Source organism: Thalassophryne amazonica, chromosome 3, assembly GCF_902500255.1.
Source record: "Thalassophryne amazonica chromosome 3, fThaAma1.1, whole genome shotgun sequence".
In the NCBI taxonomy this organism is placed as follows: Eukaryota; Metazoa; Chordata; class Actinopteri; order Batrachoidiformes; family Batrachoididae; genus Thalassophryne; species Thalassophryne amazonica.
Genome location: NC_047105.1, coordinates 60,243,891 through 60,266,966, shown reverse-complemented (window position 1 = coordinate 60,266,966; position 23,076 = coordinate 60,243,891). Strand labels below are relative to the sequence as shown.

The window sequence follows — 23,076 nt, the reverse complement described above, 5'->3', positions numbered from 1 at the left end:
TCATGGTCATTCATAAGTGTTTACTTTGGAGGGGATTCATTTTCATTTATTTATTTTATTTATTTATTTTTGTTAGATCCTGTGGTGATTTAGTTCACATTTTGCGGCATTAATTTAGGCTGAGCCTCATATCGGCACTTGATGTACGAGGGCTGTCCATAAAGTATTCTACCTTTTTATTTTTTCAAAAACTATATGGATTTCATTCATATGTTTTTACGTCAGACATGCTTGAACCCTCATGCGCATGCGTGAGTTTTTCCACGCCTGTCGGTGACGTCATTCACCTGTGAGCACGCCTTGTGGAAGGAGTGGTCCCGCCCCCTCGTCGGATTTTCATTGTCTGGAAATGGCGGAATGAAAAGGACTTTTTTTCCATCAGAATTTTTTCAGAAGCTGTTAGAGACTGGCACCTGGAAACCATTCGACAAATTTATCTGGCTTGCAGTGAAAATTTTACGGGCTTCACAGAGAATAAGGACTTTAACTACAGCTTTAAGGACCCCTTATATATATATATATATATATATATATATATATATATATATATATATATATATATATATATATATATATATTTGTGGGGTTTTTTTTTTTCTTTATGTTTTGAGTTAGACTCGAATGGAGTCTGCACTGAGCTTGACTGGGGGAGGTCTGATCGAGCACCTTTGACCATAAATTATTTTTGCTGTCAACATTGTTACAGAATAAACCTGGCTTGGGAACACTTGGGGTTCCCCCGGAGGAGCTGGGGGAGGTGTGTGTGGATCGGGAGGTCTGGGCGGCTTTGCTTGAGCTGCTGCCCCCGATGTACCAGCCCAGGCTTTGCGCTCACATGATGCAGGACTGCTTTGTGTTCCAAGGGTAAAGAAAAAGATTGTGGGTCAAAGGGCCTTTTTGTATCACACCCCACTATTGTGGAATGGTCTCCCAGCAGTCTGATACTGTGGAGACCTTCAAGTCAAGACTAAAGACATTTTTTTTTTCCATCAGTCCTACAGTTAATACAGTTTGTTGTATTTTATTTTTTAATTATTTTTCAGTTTTATTCTTTTATTTTTTTTGCTTTTTTAATTGTGTTTTTAATTTGTTGTTTTTTTTAAACTCATTTTAAATTGTTTTTTAACTGTTTTATGTTTTGTGTGACACTCCTTGGGGTGATGTTGTGATTTGGTGCTTTTATAAAATGAATGAATTGAAATTCATAGCAAAGGCTGTGAATAGGTATGTACATGTGATTTTTTTTCTAATTAAAAAAAATCTAAAATTAAAAACTTTATTCACATTGTCATTATGGGGTATTCTGCGTAGAATTTTGAGGGACAAAAAAGAATTTCACCCATTTTGGAATAAGGTTGTAACAAAAAAAAAGTGGAAAATTGTAGTGCTGTGAATACTTTCTGGGTGCACCGCATACGTAGTATAAGGGTAAGCTGTGCTGTACTTACACTATGACACCCTATGAATCATCAGCTCTATGTGGCAGTACCATAATACAGACATTATCAAATATTTGACTGGGTTTATTTGGATATGTAACAGATAAAAGTAAAAATAATAACGTACTAATTTAGTCCATTCAGCACGTCCTTTGGGATTGTGTAATTCCATTGGTAAAGTGTTTCGGATGTATGGTGGATCGCAGATACACTGGACTGCGGCAACCCTGAAAATAAGAGTATGACACTTTCTATGGAGTTGGTGGTTACAATGAAAACTTGCACCCTCTTGGCCCTTTCTGGAATCAGTTTAACACCTATGCACTTGATTATTTGAACAAACACAGAACTCTCTTTTCAAACACGAGTGTATGTGTTGATGGTGAAGCCGTTGCTCACCAGTAGCAGCCACTTCAGATATTGGCAGTCCTTGTTCATAAGACATAAAGCCCAAAACAGAAAAGATGGCAAACCCAGCCACAAAGCTTGACCCTCCATTCACCAAACACAGAATAAAAGTATCCCTGGAAAAAAGCAGAAAAAAAAACAATTAAAAAAGTAAGTGACCCTTTCACATATCCCTACCCCGATCCTGTATGATTTATATTTAACAAACTATACTGAGCACTAACTTGTAGCAGTCATTGTTGTAGTGATTGTAACTGCCCAAAGCCGTCAAACTCCCTTGACAAATTCCAAATGAAAAAAGAACCTGGGCACCTGCATCGATCCACACCTGAGCAGATGGGAAAAAATACATATCATAGAAGGTATGACTTGTGTTTGGGAAAGCGAAACTCAACGGTAACAGGGGTATGTTACTGCTGGGTTTGGCTTTCCAGATGGAGATTTGACATGTTGCAGTGGTATTTATTTTAAATATTTGACTATTACTTACTTGAGGATCCGCCAACCTTGTGGGATCAGGATATAAATAGAAAGCTAAACCATCGATAGCTCCTGGTAAACTGAGTCCACGGGCCAGCAGAACCACCAACATCACATATGGAAAAGTGGCGGTAAAGTAAACTACCTGCCAACAGGAAACAAAGACTGAATGTTTTCCTTTTTTTAACCTTATTCATGGACATCTTATTTTTCCTCGGTCTTTATTGGTCTCTTTGTTGGTTATTTTGTTAGAATGTTTAGCTGTCTTCAATCGTACCAGGGCCTTGCGATAAGCAACAAGGCTTCAAAACAACTTGATAGGTCTGTCTATGCTTGTTTTATGCCATGGCCATTTCAAAAGATATTAACATGACCCAAACTATGGGGTTCACTAGTCCTTAATTGTGTCCACCAGAACTCATTTCAAAAATGATTATTCAGTTGCTTCGACACAGTTACGGAAATTTGCAGACCCACTTACTGACTGACCCCATTAATCCTATGGTTTCCCTGCTAAATTGGAAGGACTAATTTTTGTGTTGAAATTTTAGATACACCCCAGCTTGTAATATTGACCTTCAGGCTTGTACGTTTAAGCACCTAAGTATAATTCTTCCTCTTGATAAAACAGATTTTTGGATGTTTCTTGGAGATGGTCTTAAAATATGTTGCATGATCCCGTAAACATACAAAGACAATGATATTAATTTAGCTGATTTATACAGTGCCAAAATTACAACATAAGTCTCAGAAAGTTGCAAAATACGTGAAAGGTTTAGACCTTAGTCACCCACCGAGAAAGTACACTAGTAACAGTGGGAAAGAAAAAAGTCCCTCAGGTGATAGAAACCTCAAACAGACCAGATTCGGTGGGGGGACCATCTGCTTTGGCCATGCTAACAATGAAAATAAAACAAAATGAAACAAAGGTATAAGGAATTGCCAAAAAATGCAGTGGCAGAAATGTTGCAGGGTCCAGATAGTCCAGTGAGAGCTTTTCCAGTTCCTATGTTATATATGCATAGGAGGCATTTTATATATACCGTGAGGCAAATAAGTATTTGATCCATTGTCGATTTTACAAGTTTTCCCACCTACAAAGAATGGAGAGGTCTGTCATTTTTATCGTATGTACACAACTGAGAGAGACAGAAACAAAAACAAAAAAAAAATAGAAAATCACATTGTATGATTTTTAAATAATTTAAATTTTATTGCATAAAATAAGTGTTTGATACAATAGAAAAACAGACCTTAATATTTGGTACGGAAACCTTCGTTTGCAATTACAGAGGTCAGATGTTTCCTGTAGTTCTTGACCAAGTTTGCACACACTGCAACAGGGATTTTGGTCCACTCCTCCATACAGATCTTTTGAGTTTGCGCTTCTTCCAAAGATTTTCTATTGAGTTCATGTCTGGAAACTCTCGGCCACTCCAGGACCTTGAAATGCTTCTTAGCCACTCCTTAGTTGCCCAGGCTATGTTTTAGATCATTGTCATGCTGGAAGACCCAGCCACAACATATTTTCAGTGCTCTTACTGAGGGAAGGAGGTTGTTTGCCAAAATCTCGTGATACATGACCCCATCCGTCCTCCCTTCAATGTGGTGCAGTCATCATGTCCCCTTTGCAGAAAAGCACCCCCAAAAATTGTTTCCACCCCTATGCTTCACGGTTGGTACAATGTTCTTGGGGTTGTTCTCATCCTCCAAACACCACGAATGGAGCTGATACCAAAAAGCTCTATTTTGGTCTCATCTGACCACATGACCTTCACCCATGCCTCCTCTGCATTATCCAGATGGTCACTATTGAATTTTAAACGGGCTTGGACATGTGCTGCCTTGAGCAGGGGGACCTTGCTGCTGTGCAGGATTTAAACCATTACGGCATCATGTGTTACTAATGTAATCTTTGTGACTATGGTCCCAGGTCCCAGACCTGGTTATTGACCAGGTCTTCCTGTGTAGTTCTTAATACAGTTAAAGAGTGCAGAATAGGAGGGCTTCTTAAAGAAAAACTAACAGGTCTGTGAGAGACTGAATTCTTGCTGGTTGGTAGGTGATCAAATACGTATTTCATGCAAATTAATTATTTAAAAATTAATTATTTCAAAATCATACAATGTGATTTTCTGAATTTTTTTTTCTCTTTTTAGATTGGCTTTCACAGTTGAAGTGTACCTACGATAAGAATTACAGACCTCTCTATTCATCGTTGGTGGGAGGACTTGCAAAATCGGCAGTGGAGCTCTAGGGGTTGGTAAGGTTAGACCTTACTTGTGTGAAGCACCTTGAGGCAGCTTTGTTGTTATTTGACACTATAAATGAAATAAATTGAATTGAAAATTGGATCAAATATATATATATATATATATATATATATATATATATATATATATATATATATATATATATTGCATGTACAAAGAGAACATACACACATTACAATAAAATAAAGGATCTACCTTTCCAGTGGATTTGACTCCCTTCCAAACACAGAAGTAGCATATTATCCAAGCCAGTAAGAGACATAATGTCAAATCCCACCTCAGGACACCAATTTCCTCAACTCCTTGAGATATACCCAGGACACGTCGCCTGAAAGGAACACAGTAAAAGAGAACTGTAGCACTGTAAGGGAACTCTGAAATAATATATGTGGGAGGTAAAGACCAAAAAACCCAGAGACCAGAATAAAACACCTTAGCATGAATCATGACAGTACTCCCCTTCCTATGGAACATCACCAGGTGTTCAGACCAAATGAAACCATGAGGGACTAGCACAGAAAATAAGTGCAGCGTGGAGGGGGCTGGAAGGGGGATACAAACACAAAACAACAAACATGGTGGGTGGAGGGGACTGTAAGGCAGGTAACCACAAAGGAAGCAACAGGAAGCGACATGAAAACCACAAGAAACCAAAACAATGAAAACAGGAACGTGTGGAGGGGCTGGTGGAAACACTAAGCCTAGAAGAAAGTGGAACAGCCAACAAAAAACACACCAGACACCAGGAAGGTGCGAGAACATCAGGGGGACATCAGTGTGGCTCACATAGGAGACAACAAAACGGAAAAAGCTGTTGGGGCAACAAGGGACAGACTGGATGCATGGAGAACTGGCAAACAGACATGATAACAGAGGGATGGCAGAACAGACAACAGGAAACCAATGGCGTGACACACGGATGACACAACCCACAACCAGAAATATCCCCCAAATGACAACAGTCCAAAAATTTTGAAATGGGAGAGACACTCAGGCCTTGGGCAACCAGACATTCAAGGGCTGAGGAGGTGCGTCATGCCATGCACACTGGAGCAACAGAAACTGCTGGATCAAATAAGGTGAACTGTTTGTCAGATATTCCAGAGACGGGAACCAGGGGAGGAGATGAGGCATGTCAACTCTTCACCACCAGCTAGACTGCCTTGGAAGCTTGAGCAGCAGCTGTTAAGGCATGCTGGCCATCGGCCGTCAAGGAACTAGGGACAACAGGAGCTCATGAGGCATGCTGGCCCTCGACCGCTTCAGAGTCAGGAACAGGAACTGATACAGGTGCATTTTTGCTCCACCTGGGCCGTTCCCCTGGCGGTTTGCCTGGCTGCCCCAGTGGTCCTAGTGGGTGCCCTTCCTGGCCCCTGTGCCCTGCTGTCCTTCTCCTTGTTTCTCCTGGGACCCTGCATCCTAGACCCGTGGCTCTTGGCATGCCGGAGTGGTCCACGTCATATGGTAAGGTTCTGTACTTTTGTCTTGGCCCAACACACCAGCCACAGTAGTGATCGGATATTTAACTGTGATCTGGGTCCAAATTTGACCAAATAAGCAGCTTTTACTGTCGACAACATTTACAAGAATATTATAAATAAATAAATGTAATGGTAAAAAGCCACAGCCCACACAAAAACAAAGATCCTAAATTAGACTTACTCCCAGAATTCTGTTGCAGGCGATGTTGCATTTGCAGGTGCTGTCCAATTGGATGACATGTTCTTTTTATCAAATTCAACACAATTGTCTAAGAGAAGGTGGAAGGAGAAGTTCTAGATGATCAACATGGACAAATATTTGGAAACCACTTTTCACACACACACACACACACACACACACACACACACACACACACACACACACACACACACACACACACACACACACACACACACACACACACACACACACACACACACACACACACAAGTGTATTCCATAAATATGATCAACCAATAGGTTTCTGGTTCCAATAATAAGAAATAAAGACTGACCATCACTGTAAATCTTGAAATGCAGATACATTACAAAATGTGTGATTGAATAATTTGGGAAATCCTGAAAAGTAAGTTTGACTCTTCTTTATAGATGTTATAGATTTTTTTCTGTTATTACCATCTGGGACTGACAGTCAATCGGTAACTTAAAGAGTCAATCATCCCCACATTATGGCATTATGGAGCTAATAAAGGTATGTTAATGGTCCTTTGTCTATCACTGCTAATATAAAGATGTCCTGCAAAAAATGATGAAGATTAACCAAGAAGAAAGAAAAATAAACAAAGAAACAAAATACAGCTACATGCCCTACTGTATGTAGTAAATCTCTGCAACTGCTGACAAACCTACCGGTGTTCCAGTCATTCCTGCAGCTGGCCCATGGGACCTCAGCGCTGAAGGATGAGAACAGATAAAAGAAGGCCCAGGCCTGGATGACGATATATGACACCGCCGCATATGCAATCACAATTTGGGTTGCATAGCCAATCCCTAAAGAGGCAAACAGCTGCATGAATTTATACAGCAATGTACATAAAGTTTGAGCTCTGCTACAATTATAGGTCTACCTTTGGCATTAAGCCTTAGGATGCTTTACATTTTATAAAGTATGTTGTTAGAATGAACTAGAGATGGCCATGAAATGAGGGTGAATGTGAGATGTTATTGTAAAGCGCTTTGAGCATCTGATGCAGATGGAAAATCGCTATATAAATGCAGTCCATTTACCATTTATAAAACTGCTATGGGATCCTGAAGCGAAGTCACTTGGTTGGCACTGCATGAGATTCACATTGTGTACACTAAAGTCTCAACCTCCCATCTGCATTTCTTATCTGTGACTCATTAGAGCAAGTGCAGAGTGTTCAGGAGTCTGTCACCTTAAATTCCTGTCTGTCATCATCCATCCATTTCATTTTGACCAAAAATGGAAAGGACTAGGCTGAAGCCAGAGATTATTATGCCGATAGATAGATAGATAGATACACCTGGGGCCTTTCTGTGTAGAGTTTACATGTTCTCCCTTTTTTGTGTGGGTTCAAATTATTGGTTGAGTTAATAGCATTTTACAAAGGAATAGTTTGCACCATCTATCATGCTTATGTTACAGGGTAACATATGCCATATATGAGTATGTCATAGAATCCAATGGACCTTGACCTTGTTTGACCTTTACTTTGGAGACCAAGCATTCAACACAGTCAAAACTATTCCATTTATTAATCCTATTAACTCAACCAGTAATTTGCATCACTTTTTACCAAAATTGGAGCAACTTTAACTTTTGACCCCTGTACAAACAACCTGACCTTTGTCACCATTTCTGCTGTTTTTACCATGTAACTCCATGGAATTCAGTCATAGATAGTCCAAACTATACCTTTTGGAGTCATTATGATCAGACAAATAATGTGGTATAGTTTTCAACATGATTGGAGCATTTTTTAAATTTTGACTCCTGTGTAATTCTTTATTGACCCCTGTAGCTCATTAGAGGTCAGCTCCAGGATGACTCCATATGTGAAAATAAACATTAGTTAGTTTAGAATATGTGTGCAAAATTCTGCTATGCTGCCCACATGGGGTGTGCAGCAAGTACATTCTGAGTGTTGGTCCCAAGCCCAGAAAAATGAGGAGGGTTGCGTCAGGAAGGGCATCCGGCGTAAAACAAGCCAACCCAGCTATGCAGACTAAGAATCGAATTTCCATACCGGATTGGTCGCGGCCCGGGTTAACAACGTCCGCCACTGGTGCTGTTGCCCAACGGTGCCGGTGGAAATTGGGCTACTGCTGGGCGAAGACGACGAAGAAGAGGAGGAGAACGTTTCCACAAACAGCGGGACAAGAAGAAAACTAGAAAAGTGGAAATGAGAGTGGGAACTTTGAATGTTGGTATTATGACTGGTAAAGGGAGAGAGCTGGCTGATATGATGGAGAGGAGAAAGGTAGACATTGTGTGTGCAAGAGACCAAGTGGAAGGGAAGTAAGAGCAGGAGCATCGGCGGTGGGTACAAGTTGTTGTGCCATGGTGAGAACAGGAAGAGAAATGGTGTTGGGGTCATTTTAAAGGAAGAGCATGTTAAAAGTGTGTTGGAGGTCAAGCGAGTGTCTGACAGGGTGATGAGTATGAAGTTGGAAATTGAAGGGGTGATGATGAATATCATCAGTGCATATGCCCCACAGGTAGGTTGTGAGATGAAGGAGAAAGAAGATTTCTGGAGTGTGTTAGATGAGGTGGTGGAGAGTGTGCCCAAGCATGAAAGAGTGGTGATAGGAGCAGATTTCAATGGGTATGTTAGTGAAGGGAACAGAGGTGATGAGCAAGTAATGGGTTGATATGGTATCAAGGATAGGAATGGAGAAGGACAGATGGTAGTTGATTTTGCAAAAAGGATGGAAATGGCTGTGGTGATTACCTACTTTAAAGGAGCACAGGGTAACATTTAAGAGTGGAGGAAGGTGCACACAGGTGGACTACATTCTTTATAGGAGATACAAGCTAAAAGAAATCAGACTGTAAGGTGGTGGCAGGAGAGAGTGAGAGAGACAGCATAAGATGGTTGTTTGTAGGATGACTTTAGAGGTAAAGAAGAAGAACAGAGTGAGAGCTCAACAAAGGATCAGATGGCGGAAGCTGAAGAAGGAAGACTGTTGTGTGAAATGTAGCGAGCAGGTGAGAGAAGCACTGGTTGGAGGGGAAGCAATTTTGTACAACTGGAAAAGTACGGCAGATGTGGTGAGGGAGACAGCAAGGATAGTACTGGGTATGACATCTGGACAGTGGAAGGAACACAAGGAGACTTGGTGGTGGAATGAAGAGGTCCAGGAAAGCATAAGGAGAAAGAGGTTGGTGAAAAGTTTTGGGATAGTCGGAGAGATGAAGAAAGTAGACAAGAGTACAAGGAGATGCGGTGTAAGGCGAAAAGAGAAGTGGCAAAAGCGAAGGAAAAGGCACATTGCGAGCTGTACAAGAAGTTGAATAGTAAGGAAGGAGAAAAGGACTTGTACCAATTGTCCAGACAAAGGGACAGAGCTGGAAAGGATGTGCAGCATGTTAGGATGGTAAAAGATGCACATGGTAATGTGCTGACAAGTGAGGAGTGTGTGCTGAGAAGGTAGAGGGAATATTTTGAAGAGCTGAAGAATAAAGAAAATGAGCGAGAGAAAAGGCTGGATGATGTGTTGAGAGTAAATCGGGAAGTACAAGAGACTGGTAAGGAAGAAGTGAGGGCTGCTATGAAGAGGATGAAGATTGGAAAGGTACTTGGTCCAGATGACATTCCAATGGAGGCATGGAAATGTCTAGGACAGATGGCAGTGGAGTTTCTAACCAGATTGTTTAATAAAATCTTAGAATGTGAGAGGATGCCTGAGGAGTGGAGACGAAGTGTGCTGGTTCCTATTTTCAAGAACAAGGGTGATGTGCAGAGCTGCAGTAACTACAGAGGCATAAAGTTGATCAGCCACAGCATGAAGTTATGGGAAAGAGTAGTAGAAGCCAGAGAAAGAGCCGAGAAAGAGCACTACAGATGCAATATTTGCTCTGAGAATACTGTTGTAGAAGTACAGAGAAGGCCAGAAAGAGTTACATTGTGTGTTTGTGGACTTAGAAAAAGCTTATGATACGGTGCCAAGAGAAGAGCTGTGGTATTGTATGAGGAAGTCTGGAGTGGCAGAGAAGTATGTTAGGGTAGTGCAGGACATGTACAAGAATAGTGTGACAGCGGTGAGATGCGCAGTAGGAATGACAAACTCATTCAAGGTGGAGCTCAGGATCAGCTCTGAGTCCTTTGTTCACAATGGTGATGGACAGGTTGATGGATGAGATCAGACAGGTGTCTCCATGGACTATGATGTTTGCAGGTGACATTGTGATCTGTAATGAGAGTAGAGAGCAAGTTGAGTCTAGTCTGCAGAGGTGGAGATATGCTCTGGAGAGAAGGGGAATGAAAGTCAGTAGAAGCAAGACTGAGTACATGTGTGTGAATGGGAGGGAGCCCAGTGGAATAGTGCAGTTACAAGGTGCAGAGGTGGTGAAAGTAGATGAGTTTAAATATTTGGGGTCAACTGTTCAAAGTAATGGAGGGTGAAGGTGAAGGTGGTGGGCACAGTTCTGATAATCCAATAACCGATAATTACCGAAGATAATACTTCGATAATACTTCGAAGATACTTTTAAGATTAGGCTTAAAACTTTCCTTTTTGCTAAGGCTTATAGTTAGGGCTGGATCGGGTGACCCTGGACCATCCCTTGGTTATGCTGCTTTAGACGTAGATTGTGGGGGGGTTCCCATGATGCACTGTTTCTTTCTCTTTTTGCTCCGTATGCATCACTCTGTATTTAATCATTAGTGATCGATCTCTGCCCCCCTTCACGGCATGTCTTTTTCCTGGTTTTTTCCCTCAGCCCCAACCAGTCTCAGCAGAAGACTGCCCCTCCCTGAGCCTGGTTCTGCTGGAGGTTTCTTCCTGTTAAAAGGGAGTTTTTCCTTCCCACTGTAGCCAAGTGCTTGCTCACAGGGGGTCGTTTTGACCGTTGGGGTTTTTCATAATTATTGTATGGCCTTGCCTTACAATATGGAGCGCCTTGGGGCAACTGTTTGTTGTGATTTGGCGCTATATAAGAAAAAAGTTGATTGATTGATTGATAATGTTTTCATTATCGGATTATCTTTTTAGATAACTTTAAAAACCATTATCTGACTAATTTATCTTGCGATAAATTTTTGTCCGATAATTTTTAGACCGATAACGTGGTAAATAAAGCTGAACAGCTACAAATATTTATAAAACTTAAAATCAGTTGAGCACCTACCTCTTAAATGTTTCATAGCTGATGTATAGTTTTACCCTCTGCAAAACAAACAAGAGCTGCTTTAAGAAGAAACTGCTCTATCCTCTGCAGGCAAAGGAGAACTAGTCCCCCCAAAAACCTCATTTCTTTTAACCCAAGTTATCCAGAGGCATACATTTTTAACTTATAGTTCAACTTTTAACCAAACTAATGTCAGACAAGTTATTTAAATTAATGTCATGTCTGAAGTTTCATAAAGTGAAAATATCAGATATATGTTTTAAAGTAATGTGCTCATTTTTAAGGTTTTAGTGTGGATATATGCTGTGCCCAGCAGTGCATTATGGGTAGGATAGGGTAATCTCACTACATTCACGACATGAGAAATGCATTTGAAACACTCTGATCAGGCTCTACAGACAACAGCATTACACTCTAGTGCCTAAAACTCTCGTGAATATATTCTCTGGGTTCATAGACTAGGTTCTAGGTTCTAGAATAGAATTTAAAATTTTTCTTCTTACTTATAAGGTTTTGAATAATCAGGTCCCATCTTATCTTAGGGACCTCATTGTACCATATCACCCCAATAGAGCGCTTCGCACTCAGACTGCAGGCTTACTTGTTCCTAGGGTTTTTAAGAGTAGAATGGGAGGCAGAGCCTTCAGCTTTCAGGCTCCTCTCCTCTGGAACCAGCTCCCAATTCGGATCAGGGAGACAGACACCCTCTCTACTTTTAAGATTAGGCTTAAAACTTTCCTTTTTCCTAAAGCTTATAGTTAGGGCTGGATCAGGTGACCCTGAACCATCCCTTAGTTATGCTGTTATAGACTTAGACTGCTGGGGGGGTTCCCATGATGCACTGAGTGTTTCTTTCTCTTTTTGCTCTGTATGCACCACTCTGCATTTAATCATTAGTGATTGATCTCTGCTCCCCTCCACAGCATGTCTTTTTCCTGGTTCTCTCCCTCAGCCCCAACCAGTCCCAGCAGAAGACTGCCCCTCCCTGAGCCTGGTTCTGCTGGAGGTTTCTTCCTGTTAAAAGGGAGTTTTTCCTTCCCACTGTCGCCAAGTGCTTGCTCACAGGGGGTCGTTTTGACCGTTGGGGTTTTTCCGTAGTTATTGTATGGCTTTGCCTTACAATATAAAGTGCCTTGGGGCAACTGTTTGTTGTGATTTGGCGCTATATAAATAAAATTGATTTGATTGATTTGATTTGATAGACGTTATTGTGTCTGCGTTTATTAAATTCCACGCATCTTAAATGTAGCAGACACGTATTATCTGGAATTTTGTTTTGGCAAGTTTTCAAGGTCTCTACTGCCATCTACTAGCCAGTAGTGTTCATTCGCCCTATTGACGTATCCCATAATTCCTTGCATGGCAGAGAGTCGCTGCAGTCAAACAATATAGAGAATCAACATGATGACGGTTGTAAATTAATATTATACGACAAAAATGTAATTTTTTTTATGCGTTTCGTCACGTTAATAAGAGACTGCTGCATGATACCGTGAAAACTTGATAAAACAATTATAACAAATAATCCGTGTCTGTTACGTTTAATCTGGGTGGAATTTAAAAAACGCAAACTGAATTTCAGACATATTATATATTAGTCTGGAACAAAGAGGACAAACAGTGTTGTAAAGAACAATAATCAAGACGTTAAAGAGCAAACTTCACTTTCCCCCAGAACGACGATCAGGAAGTGATTGTAGCTCACAGCAGCTCCCACTGAAAATAACGGAGAGACAGCCTGTGATTCTCACGTTTACATAAAATAAACACAATAACGTCTATAAACCCAGACAATATATTCATGAGAGTTGTAGGCACAATATAAAAATAGTTTTATGTTGCGATGTTAATGGTGTTGTCTGTGTGCAGCGGTGAAAGTGCAGCGTGATCAGTGTCTCAGTGCAGTTCTCAATGTTACTGAGATCTCGTAGCGCGGCGACCTCCCTGAGGTTTTGCGGGATTTGAAATGTCAATAGGGCGACTAGCCAACATATATGTGTCAAGACAATATTGAGTGCATGTTTTACAATATAATAAAACGTGTGCACAATATAATAAAACGTGCGCACAACATCATAAAATGTGCAAACAATATAATAAAATGAGCGCACATTCTCTCCACAACATTTTGCGATGACACTTGCAGGGCTCCGTAAAAATGCCTGTTTTTACCAATAAAAAAAATTGAATATTTTACAAAAGCACATTTATCTGTAAACACCAACACACGACATACTTCACATTAACGTGTTGGTTTACATAATGAATGACTGAACCAATCAGTGTTTGTCTGTGTATGTTACAAAACCTCAGAATTAGTGCATTATTCAACATTAAAAGATATATGTTATATTTTAACTTTGTACAAATGACAGAATTGACATTAATGGAGTTATTTTATCGGTATTAATGTTATTTACAAATCAAAACCATAAGTCAGCACTGCTTTATTTTCCAAGACCTCCGCCTGACCGGAGCGTTGTTTGGGTAGAGAGCTGGGCTTTGTGACTGCTCTCAGCTTCCGTCTGTGCTGGAAGCCATGTAGTAAACAAGAGCTTCCAGCAGAGGGCAAGATGTTCAAAGACATTAGTGTGGGCTCAATGTTTGGGTCTGTTGTCGCTTTTGATGCTACCAGAAGTGATCATGGTGTTAAAACTCAAATTCAGTTTATTAGTAGTTGCAAATGTACCAGAGACAATACTGGAATTTATCGGTTATCGGTTATCTGTAACTTCCGATACGTTTTTGAGTGGTTTATCATTTTATCTTTATCAAAGATAACTTTTCAGTTATCTGATTATCTGTTATCGAAGTTAATTTTTTGGTTATCCATGCCCACCACTGGTGGGATTACACCAAGGATCAGCTCTGAGTCCTTTTTTGTTTGCAGTGGTAATTGACAGGTTGACGGATGAGATCAGACAGGAGTCCCCATGGACTATGATGTTTGTAGATGACATTGTGATCTGTAATGAGTAGAGAGCCTGTTGAGTCTAGCCTTAAGAGGTGGAGATATGCTTTGGAGAGAAGGGGAATGAAAGTCAGTAGAAGCAAGACTGCTCCTGTGGGTTTACCACCTGCAGAGGGAGCCATGGGGGTCGGGTGCAGAGAGGATTAGGTGGCGGTTGAGGGCAGGTGGCCCGGCAGCCTGGTCCGCGCTCACAGCCCCTGGCTGTTGGGACGTAGAATCTCACCTCGCTGGGGGGAAGGAGCCTGAGCTTGTGCGGGAGGTTGAGAGATACTGACTAGAGATAGTCAGGCTCACCTCAGGACACCTCATGCATAGCTTGGGCTCTGGTACCCAACTCCTGGAGAGGGGCTGGATGCTCCACTTTTCTGGCGTTGCCCACGGGGAGAGGCGGAAAGCTGGGGTCGCATTACTTATTGCTCCCCAGCTCAGTTGCCATGTGTTGGAGTTCACTCCGGTGAACGAGAGGGTCGCATCCTTACGCCTTCGGGTTGGGGACAGGTCTCTCACTGTTGTCTTGGCCTACGGGCTGAGCGGCAGTGCAGAGTACCCGACCTTCTTGGAGTCCCTGGGAGGGGTACTAGATAGCGCTCTGACTGGGAACTCCCTTGTTCTCCTGGGGGATTTCAACACCCACATGGGCGGCGACAGTGAGACCTGGAGGGGGGTGATCGGGAAGCACGGCCTCCCCGATCTGAACCCGAGTGGTGTTCAGTTGTTGGACTTCTGTGCTAGTCACAGTTTGTTCATCACGAACACCATGTTCGAGCACAAGAGTGTCCATAAGTGCATGTGGCACCAGGACACCCTGAGCCGGAGGTCGATGATCGACTTTGTAGTCATATCATCTGACGTTTGGCCACGTGTCTCGGAAACTCGGGTGAAGAGAGGGGCTGAGCTGTCGACCGATCACCACCTGGTGGTGAGTTGGATCCGCTGGGAGGGGAGGAAGCCGGTCAGACCTGGCAGGCCCAAACGTATCGTGAGGGTCTGCTGGGAACGACTGGTGGAACCCTCTGTCAGCGAGGTCTTCAACTCCCACCTCCGAGAGAGCTTCTCCAAGATCCCGGGGGAGGTTGGAGACATGGAGTCCAAGTGGACCATGTTCCCCACCTCCATTGTCGATGCGGCCAATCGTAGCTGTGGTCACAAGGTCTCTGGTGCCTGTTGCGGCAATCCCCGAGCTCGGTGGTGGATGCCGGAAGTAAAGGATGCTGTCAAGCTGAAGAAGGAGTTCTACTTGTCTTTGTTGGTAGGTGGGACCCCAGAGGCAGCTGACAGGTACCGGCAGGCCAAGCGTGCCACAGCCTGTGCGGTCGCAGAGACAAAAACTCGGGTCTGGGAGGAGTTTGGGGAGGCCATGGAGGAGGACTATCGGTCGGCCTCGAAGAAATTCTGGCAAACCGTCCGACGCCTCAGGAGGCAGAAGCAGCTCTCCACCAGTACTGTTTACGGTGCGGGTGGGGAGCTGTTGACCCTGACTGGGGATGTTGTCGGGTGGTGGAAGGAATACTTCGAGGATCTCCTCAATCCCATTGTCACGTCTTCCAAAGAGGAAGCAGAGACTGGGGACTCAGAGGCAGACTCATCCATTACCCAGGCCAAAGTCACCGAGGTGGTTAGAAAGCTCCTCAGTGGCAAGGCTCCTGGGGTGGATGAAATCTGTCCTGAGTACCTTAAGTCTCTGGATGTTGTGGGACTGTCTTGGCTGACACGCCTCTGCAACATCGCGTGGCGGTCGGGGACAGTGCCTCTGGATTGGGAGACCGGGGTGGTGGTCCCTCTGTTTAAGAAGGGGGACCGGAGGGTGTGTTCCAACTACAGGGGTATCACACTCCTCAGCCTCCCCGGTAAGGTCTGTTCCAGAGTACTGGAGAGGAGAACTCGACCGACAGTTGAACCTTGGATTCAGGAGGAGCAGTGTGGTTTTCGTCCTGGTCGCGGCACACTGGACCAGCTCTACACGCTCCATCGGGTGCTCGAGGGTTCATGGGAGTTTGACCAACCAGTCCACATGTGATTTGTGGATCTGGAGAAGGCGTTTGACCGTGTCCCTTGGGGCACCCTGTGGGGGGTGCTCTGGGAGTACGGGGTCCGGGGTCCTTTGCTAAGGGCTATTCGGTCCCTGTACGACCACAGCAGGAGCTTGGTTTGCATTGCCGGTAATAAGTCAAACCTGTTTCCAGTGCATGTTGGCCTCCGCCAGGGCTGCCCTTTGTCACCGGTTCTGTTCATTCTTTATGGACAGAATTTCTAGGCGCATCCAGGGTGTAGAGGGGGTCTGGTTTGGGAACCACAGACTCTCGTCTCTGGTGTTTGCGGACGATGTGGTTCTGTTGGCTTTGTCCAATCGGGACCTTCAGCGTGCACTGGGGCGGTTTGCAGCCGCGTGTGAAGCGTCCGGGATGAAAATCGGCACTTCCAAATCCGAGGCCATGGTTCTCGACCGGAAAAAGGTGTTTTGCCCTCTTCAGGTCGGTGGAGTGTCATTGCCTCAAGTGGAGGAGTTTAAGTATCTCGGGGTCTTGTTCATGAGTGAGGGACGGATGGAGCGTGAGATCAACAGATGATCCACCCACTCCACGGTGCAGCATCTGCAGTGATGCGGTCGCTGTATTGGGCCATCGTGGTGAAGAGAGAGCTGAGTAGGGGGCAAAGCTCTCGATTTACCGATCGATCTACGTTCCGATCCTCGCCTATGGTCATGAGATTTGGCTCATGACCGAAAGAACGAGATCGCGAGTACAAGCGGCCGAGATGAGTTTCCTCCGCAGGGTGGCTGGGCGCTCCCTTAGAGATAGGGTGAGGAGCTCGGTCACTCGGGAGGAGCTCAGAGTCGAGCCGCTGCTCTTCCATGTCGAAAGGAGCCAGTTGAGGTGGCTCGGGTGTCTTTTCCAGATGCCCCCTGGACACCTTGTTGGAGAGGTGTTCCAGGCATGTCCCATCAGGAGGAGGCCCCGGGGAAGACCCAGGACACGCTGGAGGGACTACGTCTCTTGGCTGGCTTGGGAACGTCTCAGGGTTCCCCTGGAGGAGCTGGGGGAGGTGTGTGTGGATCGGGAGGTCTGGGCGGCTTTGCTTGAGCTGTTGCCCCCGCGACCCGACTCCGGCTAAAGCGGAAGAAAATAGATGGATGGATAGAAGCAAGACTGAGTACATGTGTGTGAATGGCAGGGAGCCCAGTGGAATAGTGCAGTTACAAGGAGTAGAAGTGGTGAAAGTAGATGAGTTTAAATATTTGTGGTCAACTGTTCAAAGTAATGGAGAGTGTGGTAGAGAGGTGAAGAAGAGAGTGCAGGCAGGGTGGAGTGGGTGGAGAAAGGTGGCAGGAGTGATTTGTGACCGAAGAATATCAGCAAGAGTTGAAGGGAAAGTTTACAAGACAGTAGTGAGACCAGCTATGTTGTACGGCTTATGCCGCGTTCACACCGGGCGCGACGCGAGCGACTGCAGCCACAGGTTGCCATGTAATCCCTATGTAAGGACGCGTTTTGGTGCCAAACCGCGCAGCGCGATGCAAGGGAAGCGATGCGAGTGAAGCGATTTTGAGCGTTTTGCGCATTTGTGGCGCGATATTGCGTCGCGTTGTGTTGCCCTCCTCCCCAAGTTGAAAAATCTGAACTTTTTCGTCTCGTCACGCCGCGATGACCAATCAGGGACTGAATATGTAGTGACGTGGAGATGTCTGGAGTTTGACTGAGGATGTCAACATGTCTTGTATCTGGTAGCAGCCTGTGAGCAGGACTTATGTCTCTTTTGTCCTTTATTTCACAATCATGACAGTTTTTGGAGCGAGCAGCAGCCCTGCAGCAGCGGGAGCGGAGTTTCTTTTTCTTTTTTTTACATGCGCGCGTGAGGGAATCGTCAGTGGAGATTATTTTACTTATTAACTACACAGATGTATAATAAAGCAAATGGTGACTGGTTTCTAAAGAGGAGGGACCCAGGGTATATAGGTAGTAGGATGCTGAGGATGGAGCCACCAGACAGGAGGAGAAAGAGGAGGTTTTTGGATGTGCTGAGGAAAGACATGCAGGTGGTTGGTGTGACAGAGGAAGATACAGAGGACAGGGTGAGATGGAAACGATTGATCTGCTGTGGCAACCCCTAACGGGAACAGCCGAAAGACAAAGAAGAATGATGCCCCACTAACATCCACAGACATGCAGGTTCGGCAGTATTGCAATGTAACAAAGTATAAATACTTCGTTACTGTACTTAAGTAGAATTTTGATGTATCTGTACTTTACTTATTTACACTTATTTACTTTACTTGTCATTTGCATTTCTGGCGACTTTCACTTTAACTTCAGTACATTTCCTCAATAAAATGTATACTTTTACTCCAATACATTTCCCTGAACCTTCTTTGTTACTCGTTAAGTAGAAGAAATTTGATTGGGCAATACAGACAAAACTGGCCAATGTGGCTGTTTCATTTCATTTATTTTATTTGAAATTTCTGCTGAGATATGGTACGTAACAGCACCACCACATTTTGGATTTGAGAGCCCTGCATTTGGTTGCTTTGCAGTGGTTGGTGGCAATGATGCTTGCATTGGTTTTTGTTTTTTTCTTGTTTTTTTCTTTTCCTTAGGCCCCCTTCACACATAGCACGAATAAGGAATCAGGGTGAATCACGGCGAAACAGCCCGAATGAACGAAGCATGAAAACATCGAGCCAACATCGGGAGTGACACACAGTTGGCCAGGTGTGAACGATCCCGTTGCGATGGTTTCGTGCACACATACAAAACCGTCGCACTGCACAGGAACACAGTGCAAGCAGCTGGAGCATGTGGAACCACATCACGCAGCTGCTGTGTAAAAAAATAAAAATAAAAAATACATGCCACACATGGTATTCGAACCTGCAATTTACAAAAGCTCTGATTAACAGACAAAAACTTTACTACTTAGTCCTAAAATGCCTAAAATGTGTTACTCTCTTCTGTGTGATATGATCATTTTTTTAAATTTATTTGTTATGTAATTGTGTATGTAGTTTTTATGTAGTACTTATAATATACCTGTCCTGGCTGTGGTCTCTGTGTTTTTAATGTACCACGTCGTGTGCACTGAACCATCATTTGTAGCTGTCAGTGAGTTTCTGGTCAGCAGCTGGGAGGCAGTTCCCCATGCTGTGTGCGTTCAGACTTGGCTGGCCGGTCCCCATGTGATCATGTCTGTACATATCAGCATTTTATGTACGTGTGCGCTCCCCCAACACATGTGGTGTGCCGGGAGGGAGGGGGTGTAAAACACACGTACGCCACATGTTTCGGGGGGTGACTCATTGCACATAGAGACATACAGGCCACGTGTGTGTTGCTTTTTACAATGCCACTCTCGTGGGGCACTTAAACAAATTTCACACATCCAGCTCGAAAGTGATCATCTACTGACTACTTTCGTGCTGACAGTGTGAATGGCCACACATTTTCTAAGTGCCGAGCGAACGGTGTCGATGTTTGTTTGTGTCATCTGTAATTTGGCCGACAGCTGCCACGAAAGGGATCGAATGGGCTCTTACAGGGCACTCTCTGTCTTTCAATCAATCAATCAATCAATTTTATTTATATAGCGCCAAATCACAACAAACAGTTGCCCCAAGGCGCTTTATATTGTAAGGCAAGGCATTACAATAATTACGTAAAAACCCCAATGGTCAAAACGACCCCCTGTGAGCAAGCACTTGGCGACAGTGGGAAGGAAAAACTCCCTTTTAACAGGAAGAAACCTCCAGCAGAACCAGGCTCAGGGAGGGGCAGTCTTCTGCTGGGACTGGTTGGGGCTGAGGGAGAGAACCAGGAAAAAGACATGCTGTGGAGGGGAGCAGAGATCAATCACTAATGATTAAATGCAGAGTGGTGCATACAGAGCAAAAAGAGAAAGAAACACTCAGTGCATTATGGGAACCTCCCAGCAGTCTAAGTCTATAGCAGCATAACTAAGGGATGGTTCAGGGTCACCTGATCCAGCCCTAACTATAAGCTTTAGCAAAAAGGAAAGTTTTAAGCCTAATCTTAAAAGTAGAGAGGGTGTCTGTCTCCCTGATCTGAATTGGGAGCTGGTTCCACAGGAGAGGAGCCTGAAAGCTGAAGGCTCTGCCTCCCATTCTACTCTTACAAACCCTAGGAACTACAAGTAAGCCTGCAGTCTGAGAGCAAAGCGCTCTATTGGGGTGATATGGTACTATGAGGTCCCTAAGATAAGAAGGGACCTGATTATTCAAAACCTTATAAATAAGAAGAAGAATTTTAAATTCTATTCTAGAATTAACAGGAAGCCAATGACGAGAGGCCAATATGGGTGAGATATGCTCTCTCCTTCTAGTCCCCGTTAGTACTCTAGCTGCAGCATTTTGAATTAACTGAAGGCTTTTCAGGGAACTTTTAGGACAACCTGATAATAATGAATTACAATAGTCCAGCCTAGAGGAAATAAATGCATGAATTAGTTTTTCAGCATCACTCTGAGACAAGACCTTTCTAATTTTAGAGATATTGCGTAAATGCAAAAAAGCAGTCTTACATATTTGTTTAATATGCGCTTTGAAAGACATATCCTGATCAAAAATGACTCCAAGATTTCTCACAGTATTACTAGAGGTCAGGGTAATGCCATCCAGAGTAAGGATCTGGTTATACACCATGTTTCTAAGATTTGTGGGGCCAAGTACAATAACTTCAGTTTTATCTGAGTTTAAAAGCAGGAAATTAGAGGTCATCCATGTCCTTATGTCTGTAAGACAATCCTGCAGTTTAGCTAATTGGTGTGTGTCCTCTGGCTTCATGGATAGATAAAGCTGGGTATCATCTGCGTAACAATGAAAATTTAAGCAATGCCGTCTAATAATACTGCCTAAGGGAAGCATGTATAAAGTGAATAAAATTGGTCCTAGCACAGAACCTTGTGGAACTCCATAATTAACCTTAGTCTGTGAAGAAGATTCCCCATTTACATGAACAAATTGTAATCTATTAGATAAATATGATTCAAACCACCGCAGCGCAGTGCCTTTAATACCTATGGCATGCTCTAATCTCTGTAATAAAATTTTATGGTCAACAGTATCAGAAGCACCACTGAGGTCTAACAGAACAAGCACAGAGATGAGTCCACTGTCTGAGGCCATAAGAAGATAATTTGTAACCTTCACTAATGCTGTTTCTGTACTATGATGAATTCTAAAACCTGACTGAAACTCTTCAAATAGACCATTCCTCTGCAGATGATCAGGTAGCTGTTTTACAACTACTCTTTCAAGAATTTTTGAGAGAAAAGGAAGGTTGGAGATTGGCCTATAATTAGCTAAGATAGCTGGGTCAAGTGATGGCTTTTTAAGTAATGGTTTAATTACTGCCACCTTAAAAGCCTGTGGTACATAGCCAACTAATAAAGATAGATTGATCATATTTAAGATCGAAGCATTAAATAATGGTAGGGCTTCCTTGAGCAGCCTGGTAGGAATGGGGTCTAATAGACATGTTGATGGTTTGGATGAAGTAACTAATGAAAATAACTCAGACAGAGCAATCTGAGAGAAAGAGTCTAACCAAATACCGGCATCACTGAAAGCAGCCAAAGATAACGATACGTCTTTGGGATGGTTATGAGTAATTTTTTCTCTAATAGTTAAAATTTTATTAGCAAAGAAAGTCATGAAGTCATTACTAGTTAAAGTTAAAGGAATACTCAGCTCAATAGAGCTCTGACTCTTTGTCAGCCTGGCTACAGTGCTGAAAAGAAACCTGGGGTTGTTCTTATTTTGTTCAATTAGTGATTAGTAGTAAGATGTCCTAGCTTTACGGAGGGCTTTTTTTATAGAGCAACAGACTCTTTTTCCAGGCTAAGTGAAGATCTTCTAAATTAGTGAGACGCCATTTCCTCCAAACTTACGGGTTATCTGCTTTAAGCTGCGAGTTTGTGAGTTATAACACGGAGTCAGGCACTTCTGATTTAAAGCTCTCTTTTTCAGAGTAGCTACAGCATCCAAAGTTGTCTTCAATGAGGATGTAAAACTATTGACGAGATACTCTATCTCACAGAGTTTAGATAGCTACTCTGCACTGTGTTGGTATATGGCATTAGAGAACATAAAGAAGGAATCATATCCTTAAACCTAGTTACAGCACTTTCTGAAAGACTTCTAGTGTAATGAAACTTATTCCCCACTGCTGGGTAGTCCATCAGAGTAAATGTTATTAAGAAATGATCAGACAGAAGGGAGTTTTCAGGGAATACTGTTAAGTCTTCAATTTCCATACCATAAGTCAGAACAAGATCTAAGATATGATTAAAGTGGTGGGTGGACTCATTTACATTTTGAGCAAAGCCAATTGAGTCTAATAATACATTAAATGCAGTGTTGAGGCTGTCATTCTCAGCATCTGTGTGGATGTTAAAATCGCCCACTATAATTATCTTATCTGAGCTAAGCACTAAGTCAGACAAAAGTTTTGAAAATTCACAGAGAAACTCACAGTAACGACCAGGAGGACGATAGATAACAACAAATAAAACTGTTTTTTGGGACTTCCAATTTGGATGGACAAGACTAAGAGTCAAGCTTTCAAATGAATTAAAGCTCTGTCTGGGTTTTTGATTAATTAATAATGTTGTGTGTGGGCCGCCAGAAGAGGAGGTACTGCTGGCCCACCACCAGTGGGCGCCCTGCCTGAAGTGCGG

The 23,076-nt window shown here is 43.2% G+C and overlaps 1 protein-coding gene across 2 annotated transcripts in view; it reads right to left on the bottom strand.

The window, feature by feature from the left end:
• slc6a11a (solute carrier family 6 member 11a) overlaps window positions 1–23,076 on the bottom strand; it is a 147,785-nt gene that overhangs the window by 57,709 nt on the left and 67,000 nt on the right. For both annotated transcript variants that reach the window (XM_034166446.1, XM_034166445.1), the window contains exons 3-8: window positions 6,953–7,093; window positions 6,263–6,350; window positions 4,796–4,928; window positions 2,338–2,472; window positions 2,072–2,175; window positions 1,839–1,963 (exon numbers count right to left, since the gene is read on the bottom strand). In XM_034166446.1, the coding sequence (XP_034022337.1) occupies window positions 1,839–1,963; window positions 2,072–2,175; window positions 2,338–2,472; window positions 4,796–4,928; window positions 6,263–6,350; window positions 6,953–7,093 (726 nt within the window). The remainder of the gene's footprint in view (window positions 1–1,838; window positions 1,964–2,071; window positions 2,176–2,337; window positions 2,473–4,795; window positions 4,929–6,262; window positions 6,351–6,952; window positions 7,094–23,076) is intronic.